Raw genomic sequence first — 11,956 nt, 5'->3', positions numbered from 1 at the left:
CGGGGCTGCCCGCCGCCGCTCTCCCCCGCCGGGCGCGCTCGCTCCGCCCCCCCGCGTCTGGCGTAAACCTGGCGCCGGGCTAAAAGAAACGGCGAGCTACCGGCGCCCGGGGCTGGTGGCCGCCGCGCCTCGCCCGCGCACGGCTCGCCGGTGCCGGCGGCAGCGCCCGGCCCGGCCCGGCCCATCCCGCCCCGTCCTGTCGCGCCATGTCGCTGAGCCCCAAGCACACGACGCCTTTCTCGGTCACCGACATCCTCAGCCCGATGGAGGAGAGCTACAAGAAGTTCGGCGGCATGGACGGGGCGGGCGGGCTGGGCGCGCCCCTCGGGCCCTACCGCCAGCCGCCGGTGCCCGGCGCGGCCGCCGTGCCGCAGCACGTCGTGGCGGGGCCCACCGGGACGGCCGCCTACCACATGCCCCACGGCGTCTCCCAGTTCCCGCACGGAGCCGTCGGGGGCTACTGCAACGGCGGGCTGGGCAACATGGGCGAGCTGCCCGCCTACCCCGAAGGGATGCGGAGCGGCGCGGCGGCGGGCGGCGGCTGGTACGGGGCCGGCGGCGACCCCCGCTACTCCAGCAGTAAGTGCGGGCGCGGGGCGGCGGCGGGCGGGGGACGGTGGGCGAGCGTGGGCAGCCGCTGCCCCCGACGGGGCGGCCGCCGGCGCTGAGCCGCCTGTCCCGCTCAGTCTCCAGGTTCATGGGCCCGTCGGCGGGGATGAACGTGGCCGGGATGGGCGGCCTGAGCGGCATCGCCGAGGGCGCCAAGGCCATCGTGCCGCTCCACGCGGCCCCGCGGAGGAAGAGGAGGGTGCTCTTCTCCCAGGCGCAGGTCTACGAGCTGGAGCGGCGCTTCAAGCAGCAGAAGTACCTGTCGGCGCCGGAGCGGGAGCACCTGGCCAGCCTGATCCACCTCACCCCCACCCAGGTGAAGATCTGGTTCCAGAACCACCGCTACAAGATGAAGCGCCAGGCCAAGGACAAGGCGGCCGCCCAGCAGCTGCACCCCGACGGTGGCCTCTGCCAGCAGCACTCGCCGCGCCGCGTCGCCGTGCCTGTGCTGGTGAAGGACGGCAAACCCTGCCCGCCGCCGGGCAGCGGAACCCCGGGCCCCGGCCAGCCCGCCCCCCCGCCCCCGGCCGCCTCCGCCGGGGCGCTCCCCGCCGCCGCCCCCGCCACTCACCCGCACCCCGGCTCGCTGGGGCAGGCGGCCGACCTGGAGGAGCTCTCGCCCAGCCCGCCGGCGCTGCACGGCCAGGTGCCCGCCCTGGCCCCCATGGACTCGGCTGGCGTCGACTACAACGGCGGCATGGTCAGCCCCAACCTGCTCTACGGCAGGACGTGGTAATCCGTGTGTCCGACCCCCGCCCCGCCCCGCGGTCGCTCCGGGCCCCGACGGCCGCCCCGGCCCGGTGAGGCGCCTGCGGGAGCCCCGACAACCGCCCGTGGGCCCCCGCTTTGTGCGCGCCCCCTCCGCCCTCGCTTCATGTTTTTTTTTAGACTTTCCGGGGTTTTGAAAGGTCGGACTCGAAGGCAGAGCCGCAGCGGGCCGGGCGGAGGCCGGGCGTGCGCGCAGGGCCGCGGGCTCTGTCCGTGTGTGTGCGTGTGTCCGTGTGTGTGTGCGGCGTGTTCGTGGCTCCGTGTCCCGTCCGCCTTCGTGCGGGGGGTGCGCGGCCGCCGGGGGCCCGCCCGGGAGAACCGCCCCGACGGGGCGCCCGGCGGCGGGGGGACCGGGGGGCGGCCGGCGGGGCGGGGGCTCCGATCCCGGCCCGGGCCCGCTCTCCTGCGGCCGGACACCGGCAGCCAGAGCCGCAGGCAGCCGGGAGCCCGCGCCGGTCCGCGTATACCTTACAGACCCATTGAAGGCGAACAATAAATCTTCTGAAGTGCAACTTATCTCAGCAGAATTAATTTTATAAGGGTGCCCCTGAAGTGCAATTTCATTATTATTTGATTGAAGGTAAATTGAATTGTAACTCAAGGTCGAGGAGGCAGCGAGCGGGGCGAGCGGCGGGCAGGCGCTGCCTTTTGGAGGACGGGGAGCGGCTGGAGCACGGAAATAAAACGAATCCAAGCCCGGCGGCGGCGGAGGGTGTTTTGGCAGAAGAGCTCTCGAACACTGGTGCTCAGATTTAAGGGGGAAAAAACCGTTTTTCTCGTTATTATTAACTATTGCTCAGTAAACGAATGTACACGCGAAGACAGCGCCGCAAACGCGGCACCTGCTGAGCGTCCGACGGGCGGCGGAGAGCGGGAGCCGCCGGGACAGCGGGAATCGGGCCCCGCAGCGCTCGGGGTCGCAGAAGGAGCGGCGGGAGCGCTGGGCCGGGCCGGGCCCGCGGGGTCCGGCCCCTCGCCTCTTCCCCGAGGAAATGCGGCACACCGGGAAACGCATCTCGGAAGTTTCCGCCTGTTTTTTTTACAATAAAAGGAAACGGTGTTCTCTAGCGTTGGTTGCTTCGTTCTCGGTGCACGTACGGATGCGGCTTGACCATCCCTGGACAATCCCCAAACCCCCGTTTTTCCGCCTCCCTCTCAGACGCCGAAGGGATTTGGTTCCGCGGCCCCCGCCGCTGCTCCGCTCCGCTGCTCCCCAGCCCCTCCGGGGGCTCCGCGCCGTGAAGGAGCGATTTTGGGGCTGCTAAAACGCATTTCTGCTGCAGGGAGCCCAAGGATCGTGGCGGGGCCGGGAGAGGAAGGGGGATCCCTGCCGGCGGCTCCCGGGTGGGGAGCAGCGGGACCTCCATCCCCTCCCGGCGCTGCGCTCCGTTCCCGCTCGCCGGGGCCGGGCGATGCGCAGGGACCCGGCGGCTCCGCTCGCACCCCCGGCCGCGCTCGCACGGAGCGTTTCTCCCCGGCTTGCACGAAGGGCCTGAACGCGGTCGGGAAAGCGAAGCCCCCTCCAGCCCTGGTGGGGGGCTTCAGCTTGGCAAATACATAGATTGAGACAGGTAGAGCCGTTTCAGGACGGCCACGGGGTTCCTGTCCCCAAGGGCCATCCCCGCGTCCCCCGGTTCTGCTGGGACGCAGCAGGGCCACCCAGCAAACCAACAGCCGGCCCGGGGGCTGCTCCAGGCCCTGCGCCCCTTCCCTGCGCCCCGGCACAGGAACCGCGGCCTCGCTGCCAGGGTCCCGGTGCCCCGCAGCCCCCCGGGCCCAGCGCTGGCTCCGCTGGGGAGCACCGGCCGCTCTGAGACCCGCAGACAAGGGGGAACCCGCAGGGACCAGCCCGTTCCAAGCAGCCCCCGGAACCCCCATCCAGCCCCATTTTAGTGCCCTCCACCCCCAAAGGCGCGGAGCAACGGACAAAAGCCCATGAGGACGAGCCGCCCCGCTCGCCCCGCTCCTTCCTCCGGCCTCGCACTCAACCGCTGCATTTGCATGAAAATTCACCTTGGCTGCTGGTTTTGTTCTGCTCGAAAAGCAAAATTACTTTTTTGAGACCCAAATATTCTCCCGGCGGAGGGAGCAGGCCATTGGTCCCCCAGCTCCGGGCAGGATGGCGACCCTTTGCATCACAATGAAGGACTCCGCTCCACCCTCAATCACTTGAAAATAATGAATCCAGCTTCGTGATTTCTTCCTCCCAAGGTTACAGTGGTCTTGGTCTTTTTCCTCGTTGCTGGTGATTAAAATCCAGGCCCTTGAAGGAAGAACCCGAACAAACCCAGTCCTGGGAGCGCTGGGCTTTGCAACCCTGCTCAGGGGCAGCAGCAGCGCTGGGAAGTTTACTGATATATATGATACATACATTTAATGCAAGAGTCCAAGTGGGGCACAACAGAAAAATGTTGTATCAGCATTAATGCTGCTCATTTAACTGAATGCTCTCAATTTTTTTTCTTAAATTAAACTAAGATTTTAAACACTATAATGAGGTTGTGCAGGAAATAATTCATTCCATGGAATGAATATAAGTGCGTGCACGCAGGTATAGATAAAAGACGCAAACGCGTTCTGGAGGGGGCTGGAAATAAACCACGCAATGCTGCTCAGAATTTCAAAAGCCACTTTATAAAGCAAATAAAAATATTTACTGATTTGGTACGCTCACACAGAAAATCCCTAGAAAGAGTGCTAAAAATGAATGGAAAGTCTGCACTTTGCGGCTATTTTAAATTACATATCAAAACAGACAAATACACTCCCCGTGCTTGTTTGTGTTACAATAACAAAGTCAAAAACAGGCACAAGTTGTGGGAGTTGAAATGCTTTACTTCCGAGTCCAAAAGCTCTCCTCTCCGCCAGAAATTCCAGGAGCATCTGAGGAGGAAGGAGAAGCGAGAGCCGCGTCCCCAAGCGCCACCGCGTCCCCAAGCGCCGCGCTGGCCCCGTCCTCCCCGAGTTCATCAAACCCCATTTCTATGCGTTCTTCCGAACTCCGGCTGTTTTGAGGCTCTTGTGTGTGGAGTGAAGGGCGTTTGGAGTGACAGGCGCAGCCAGCGCAGCTCGCACACGTAATGAAGACGAACCCGCTCTCCTACCTCATCAAACGGCTCCAAGCAGCGAGCCGAGCCCACCCGGACTTTGCGATGCGTTATTTCCGAGCCCCGCAGCAAAAAAATAATCAGTTTGGTAAGAAATGTGCACATAGTTTCAAAAGTACAGGGATGTTTCGGAAGGATTCCATTCCCCACCCTCCCCCCGATTAATAAAAGAACAAAAAAATAAAACCCAGCCATTTTCTATACTTAAAAAAATCAAAAGAAAGCGAAGAGCTAATTCCAGCTGTATCTTCCCGAAGGAGGTGGCAGCGGGTAGGGCCTCCCGGGGCCGTATCCCTGCAAACAAACAAAAGCAAGCGTTTATTTTTTGGATTAGGACGGCAGTAAACAAGTTGGGCGAGCTCCCGGCGCCACGGGAAGCAGACAAAGCAGAGCGAGGTGCGCGCTGGGCTGAGCACCCGCACCGCCCGGCTCCAGCGCCCAGCCCGGCTCCAGCGCCCCGCGGCACCAACGCACCCCGCGCTTCTACACATCAGTATTTTAACGGCAAAGAAATGCGTTTGCTGCAGAAGCCGCGTTTCTCAGCGCTCGTTCATTTTCAGTAACGATGCCTAAATCCCACCTTGGGAATCAGACACATTTTGGTATTTAAATTCAGACAGGGCGTTCTGTACGTCAATTATCCGGTGAAAATCCTGTTGGGAAGTTTCATACAAAGCCGCTTTGAAACATTTTGGATTGTTTCAAGCCGTGACACATGGCGGGGAGCAGAAAGGCAACGCGATGGCTGACACCAGCTCTGGGCTTTGTTCGTTTGTTCCTGGAGGGCTTTCGGCGGGCAGGGGTTTCCCTCCAGGTCTCTAAAAGCAAAAGGCACCGTTCCCGTCCCAGGGGGCCGAGGAGAGCAAACCCACCCCCTGAGCTGAAACCCACTGGTTACCCCCGTTCCGAAGGACCCTGAACAGAATTCGCTGTTCCCACCATCGGGAAGGTTTTACAATCAAATCCAAAGACAAACGTAATTGATTAAAAAGGGAACAAGTGGACGACATCCCCTGAAAATCCTTCCAGTGGCACCGACAGCCGCAACCCCTGCACACAGCTCCAGTTCCCATGTCCTGGACTTGCAGACTAAAACAAAAGTGTCCAACACAACACAACCCAGTTTATTCTTTAGTTTTCTAGAAGAGCTGGAAGACACCACCACATACCCAGCCCCAGAGAGCAACCCATATCCATGGCAGTTGCATTAATTTTGTAAGCGCTTTGTAGCAGCGCGTTTATTAACCTCTTCAGCCCATGTTGTGTATGCTGTAAAAAAAGAATTCAGAGGTGAAAGGGACCAAAGATAATTATTTATGCTGCTATGTGTCACCACTTCCACTTGAATCCCTTTTCAAGGCTTTAAAGCTTTGAAATTTTCAGGCAGCAATGTTGGATTCAATTATTGGTGTTGCACCCTAAACCCTTTAAGGTAGCCTCTAATTTTACTCCAGCGCTGTCAGCCCTGGGGAAATAATGACATCTGAAAGTTCATTTTAAAATAGCAACAACAACAACAGAATAAGAAAGGCAACAAAAATTTACAAGGAGATAAAACCCAGTTGGAAAGTGAAGCAACCGAAAAGGAAATTTATCAAGGAAGCAAATTTACTTGAGCTGAAAGATCTGTCCTTAAGCAGCACCTGGTGGGTGAATACAAAGCAAAGCGTTGTCACCACCCGGTTTTGACGCGGTTTCATGACCCAGCAGGCACGTCCCGTGCTGGTGACAGGTGACCCGCGTTTGGGCAGGACTGCAGCGTTACCCACCAGCGACACGGACCCATCCGGGTGACAAACAGCTGCGGTTGTCCCTGCCAGGCTGTAGCGGTTACACTCGGAGACTGAGGGTTGGGAACGAACTCGTTCAAGCACCGATTCCTTTTGCAAACGCGCCCACCTACGCCACCCAGGATCAAGGGTACAGCACACAGACTTTTCTCAAGTATCTCTTTTCCAGCCCTAATTAAACACCGCCCAGACTCCACCAGCACCAAAATCCCCCACTGGTTTTTCTGCATTGTCACAGCAGCCCCTGGTACAGATTAGTGCAATTACGTTTCTATTCCTTTGTTTCTGGTTTTTTTTTTTTTTTTTGGGTAAACCTGTGTGACACAAAACGAAAGATTTTGGAAAGCTGATCCTATCGATGCACCTCACCCAAATTCACAATATATTTGAAAAGCCGCCGGGGAGCGGTTGGGTGGCACAGCCAGGATCCCCAGAAACCTCGTGTGATCTGAGCCCAGCCTGCAGCCAAAACCAGCCCTGGAAGGGTTTGTATGGGGACCCCTCCCCATCACACTCGGAGCAACACAGCTCAGTGGCCTCTCTCTCCTGACCCGTTCCTGGCTGCAGCATCCCCACAACCACTGGAGGAGCCAAGGACAATTCCTGGCGGCTCTGAGCCCAGCCTGAGGATGCTGCTCTGCACCAGGAGCTGCGGGGCAGGAGTGGGGGCAGAAGGGGTCTGGTTGGTGCTGAGGGCTCAGCCGGACTGGAGTTCCAGAAATACAGAGCTTTTCAGCAGCGCTGTGCAATCCTGCGGCCGCAGACAATGCCCAGGACAGTGTTAGCAGCCCCCAGGCTGCACCAGGCAGGGGAGCACAGGGCACCCTGCAAAAACCTCCCCCAGCAACACCCCAAGGCTCTTCTCCTACAAACTTGGTTCGACAGGACATGGGTTTATTGTGTTAGCTGCCCAAAAACCCGCACACTAGCAACATCACGGTGTAGAAGCAGTTGTGATAGATAGCACTACCTGAGCCTCCCAGCCAGAACAGAAAACAAAACATAAAGCAGAGAAGTGGTAAAAGTGCTACGGGCAGGGTTTCACACACACCGCTGACGTTCCGGTTCAAAGAGTGCCGGTGCCGCACACCAGAGGAGACCGGGATGTCACCCAGCACACGCGCCAAGGGCAGGATTTGCACCACGTGAAAACGACTGCGCTGCCCACGGCACCCAGCGACCAAACACAAACCACGTGTGCCGCACCCTGAAACACCAGCGTTTGTGTACGGGGCACGTGGGCAGGCGGGAAGAAGAAAAGCAGAACCAGGAGTGTACACCAAAAGGTGACGTGTCCTGAGCACGTTTGCAACAGGCAGCTGAACCAGGTGCCAACAGGCGGCAAATTTCATCAGTTCCTGCCTCAGTTTCCGTATGAAAGACTGGGGAACAACGCTGTCACCAAGCAGCTGAGCACTCTTCCTCCTCTTTCCCCATCACCGGCAGCTGAGTTATAGTTCTGACTTACCAAAACAGCAACAGAACTTAAAGTTTAATACAGATGTCTGAAATTTACTTTAAGCTGGTATATAGCACTGCAAATACTCAAAATTTCTCATACAAGAGTATACGCATATTATGTGTTTGCTGGGAACACACACAGAACATCACCTGCTGCTGAGGCATTCTCATTCTGCGGCATTTTCATAAATAGATGACAAAGTCACCTATAATTTTGGATGAGGTTCTCCTGTCACATTCACTTGTTTTCATTTAACCATGCAAAGCTATTTTCACGTGTACTTTCACGGACATTTATTTCTCTGGCTACTACATTCTAACATTTGCGTTTAAGTAGTTTTTTAGCTAAGAGAAAGCCAAGAAACATTCAAAAGGAAAAATTAATGAAGTTGTAAGAATCTGTATTTTAAACGTATTGGGGAGAAAGCCTTATATCCCCAAAAAGTGCAGCTGATGGGTTTCCTTACAGAAGATGACGACTCTGGCTGAAATACCTGCCCTCAGATCCTGTTCCCTCAGGTTGCGTGGAGTGTGTGGCTTGGTGGCACGTTTGATTTACTTGTAATGAGAAGCGGTGGCAGCAAAGCCACGGCAGTGAGCTGTTGGCCGGCGCACACAGAGGGCAACGCTGGGACACTCACCTGTCCGTGCTCTCGCTGCTGGGCTAACACCAGCCGGGAACACCCGCCCACGCTGCGCCCGCTCCCACCGCCCCGCGGGAACGGGGCGCAGAGGGGAAGAACCCGCACAACGCGGGGTGAGGCCTTCGTACCTGCCGTCCCCGGTCCATGCGATCCTCGGGGCGCTGCGGGTAGCCCATGGGCCCGCCCAGCGCCTGGAACTGGCCGGGCTGGTACTGGTTCTGCGCTTGCAGCATGCGGTTCCAGGCCAGCAGAGGAGCGGCCCCCGCCGTCCTGCGGAGAGAAGAGAGCACGGGCAGCGTGAGCACGGCTCCTGCAGGGAGCTTCACAGCACAAACCCCAAACTTGTGTAGTCTCGCATGAGAAATGATTCGATTTGTCTCGGAGTTAAGCGCGGGCACACCCGGCTGTGCCCGCAGTGGTGCTAAAGACAGCCCAGCCACTGGAGATAAATTGGGGAGGGGGGAATACCTTCCAACGTTCTCCTACCAAAGGCCACATTTCCTTCCTGCTTCCTTCATCACAGCTTGAAAGCCACAGAACCAGGTACCGCCCCAAGCAACAAACTCCATTTTACAAATCACAGATTCCTCAACTCCTTGGAAGGATTCTGTCCATCTTTTATTTTAGGGGCAAATTTGCCAGTTCATCCGCACTGATCTCGAACACAGACTAAACCCCAGATATCACCAAGTTAGCTAAAACATACCGCACCATCCAAAGAGTAAACATGTGCGATACAGGAGAATGAGGCTTTCTTTTCTAAATGTCCAGACTCTTTCTGGGAGTCCATTCTTTCTAGTTAATTGCAGGTTGCAAATGAATTCTTACTGCGAGTATTCTGAATCTAGGGTAGGGGCCTTGGCTGCTTTTTCCCATCCATTATTCTGCTCAATATGTCAGAAGGTCTGATCGGGAAGAAACCTTTTCAAGTCCTATTGATGCCGTTTTCAATTGACCACGGTGACCTAGCAACATAAGCACTAATTGGCGTGGACTGACTGACATTTGGTGTACAGTTTATATGGGAACACAAATTCAACATCCATTATAACCTAGTTTGCCATCCCAGATTACTAACAGCAAGAAATGTTTTAATTGCCCTCAAGTACCTATTCTAACATCACAATTATAAAGCAACAGGTATAATACGTCACACCATTGTTTGATTAAAAATATTTAGAAAAACGATATAGTCTTTAGAACAGCATGGGGAAGGGTATGAATCCTTACAGAATTCACAGCAGTTATGTTTTGCAGTACGATATATCGTTGTAAGGGGAAACCACGGGCTAGTTGAGACAGTTACTATTGTCTGAGCCCTGTTTAAGAGCGATGTGTGGGAGCAGCGGGTGCCCAGCCTGCCGAGGGACAGGGACGCTTTGGCATTCACCCGCTGCACCCACAGACACTGAACGCCTTTGGAGAGCCCCCGCTGGGCTTGGCTGGTTCCGCCGGTGCAATCCAGCCCTGCAGGAATAACCCAACCCCCGGGCCGGGTTTGGTGTGATTTAAAAGGCACACGCACTGAGCGAGGATGCACGGGCAGCTGTGTGGTGCTGGGCAAACTGAGCTCTGAGGAAGCGATGCTGGGGAGGAAGGACTCAAACACACTTCAGCAGCTCAACAGAGCTGCAGCCAAGATAGGTAAACGGCAGATTAAAACGAATTAAACGAGGCACTCCGGCTTTCTGGGTTGGGACGCTTTTGGTTTCACACTAGCGCCCGCAAGCCAGCTGCTCCACGGGCTCAGGCGAAAACCTGCCCGATTGCAGAAAGGTGAGAGAAACTCCCACCGTCTCCAGAAAGCAAATAACTTGATTCCTGTTTACAGAAGTAGGAGTCTTGCCTGGTAAAAACACATTCGTTAAACACGGTATGCAATACATGTGCCAAAAGCAAACAGGCTCAAAAGCCGAGTGGCAATACTGAACGGTGTGCTTTTATTTTTAGCTTCAGAGGTAACATCTAGAAACACTCAGTGTTATCTCAGCCACTCACGAGGAGAGGCCATACTGTATTTAAAGTTAATAGCACATTACACTTCCAGGGACTAAACACTCTAAATCACTATTCTAAGTAAGTATAATATTCCTTTAGATTAAGTACTCTGAGTACTTTTTCCCCCATTATTCCTAGAAAGCAGCAGAGTGTCCAGGAAGAGCACACTGCTGGGCCTCCAGGAAAACTGCAGGGCCCCCATCCAGCCCCGGCTCCAGGACCTGCACCGCCAGCCGCCCCGTCCCTGCAGCTCCGCTGCCGTGGCTGCGATGAACGGCCTGGCTGACGGACGGTGACAACGGGCACAAACCCCACGGCGCAGGAATACGGACTGGGCACGGAGTTTAAACGTCTTATTTTAATAAAGCGCTGCTTAGTGAAAAGTTGGGATATTTAACAAATGAAAGACACTGGTATCACTATTATGCTGGGGTATTTCTGCTTTGAGGCCATCTGAAAGAGTGAAACAGGCGATTTTCAATTGGAACCACTACATATTCTAGAGGATAAGCCTAGTAGGACAAGAAAAATAAAACGAGAACACCTGCAATACGTTTTCTGATCTTCAAGCCAGAGAAGCAGCTTACACCTTTTGCTGCTCTGAATTCGCACAGCTATGCACTACTTTTAAACACCAACATTTTAGGTTTTCATCTGGTAAACAGAACTCAGGAAATCAGAGTCCTCACAGCACCGGGCTTTGTGTTTATCTGCTGGATGTACTAACCGGGGACTCCAGTTACCTGAGGGTGCAGATGGGTACTCAGCAAAGCTGAGCCTCACGGCTGACAAACAATAACTGTGCCCCGTGGAATATCACCAGTTCACACTGGCAGAGTTACTCACACGCACCAGCCAGAGTTACATCAACTGGAGATGAAACTAAAGTAAATACAGGATAGCTAAAATACGACTTCAGGAAGCTTTATCCAGTAAAACATTTCTGTTTTGCAACCTCAGCCTCTTTGGAAATGTCTTCCATGAGCAGGTCAAGCTAAAGCATTTGCTTAACCAGGTGACAAACTTCCCTCAGCCAGGAAATCAGGTAGCAATATATATATATATATATATATATATATATATATATATATATATATCTATATATCACCTCTGAAACACATCAGACCACCAGCCCTGAAGGCAAGAGCACGAAATAAGGCTCTGCAGTGTCCAGTGCGGCAGCCCAGGGTCTGAAGGGACATGCTGGGTGGTGTCCAGTTGAACAGCAGCCCGGTGGTTGTGTGTTACCTGCTGCACACTGAACTGCACCACCACACCTCTGTGTTTCTGTTTGATGTTTTGTGTAGGGCTCCAGGTTCAGCTCCGCATGGCAACGAGCCCTGAGTGGCCAAGAACCTAATTCCTTATCCTCAGCACCGACACGGGCAGGTCCGTGATGTTCACAGACCAGAGGGACAACCAAGCCCCACCAGGGAGGGGAAGCATCACAAAGACACTGTTGTCCGTCCAAAGCGACAACAGCATTCTCCGAGCTTCTCCAAAGCTTATTTTCTAGGTGAAGATGGAACATCCTCAGTGCGAAGTCACCTCAGGGGACACCGGTTTGGGGACTGAACAG

General features: G+C 55.5%; 2 protein-coding genes across 3 annotated transcripts in view; one reads left to right on the top strand and one right to left on the bottom strand.

The window, feature by feature from the left end:
- Nucleotides 1-206: 206 nt before the first annotated feature.
- On the top strand, nt 207-1,345 carry NKX2-4 (NK2 homeobox 4). The gene is made up of 2 exons (XM_065835336.2): nt 207-579; nt 687-1,345. The coding sequence occupies exons 1-2, from the start codon at nt 207-209 to the stop codon at nt 1,343-1,345; spliced, it is 1,032 nt and encodes a 343-aa protein (XP_065691408.2).
- A 2,644-nt stretch (nt 1,346-3,989) lies between these two features.
- XRN2 (5'-3' exoribonuclease 2) overlaps nt 3,990-11,956 on the bottom strand; it is a 37,122-nt gene continuing 29,155 nt past the window's right edge. For both annotated transcript variants that reach the window (XM_065834331.2, XM_071805579.1), the window contains 2 exons: nt 8,508-8,649; nt 3,990-4,778 (listed from right to left, as the gene is read on the bottom strand). In XM_065834331.2, the coding sequence (XP_065690403.1) occupies nt 4,716-4,778; nt 8,508-8,649 (205 nt within the window). In that variant the 3' untranslated portion in view covers nt 3,990-4,715. The remainder of the gene's footprint in view (nt 4,779-8,507; nt 8,650-11,956) is intronic.

The sequence above is a fragment of the Patagioenas fasciata genome, chromosome 3 (assembly GCF_037038585.1).
Source record: "Patagioenas fasciata isolate bPatFas1 chromosome 3, bPatFas1.hap1, whole genome shotgun sequence".
Lineage (NCBI taxonomy): Eukaryota > Metazoa > Chordata > Aves > Columbiformes > Columbidae > Patagioenas > Patagioenas fasciata.
Note: the sequence above shows the minus strand (reverse complement) of the source record. Positions and strands in the feature narration are given on the sequence as shown.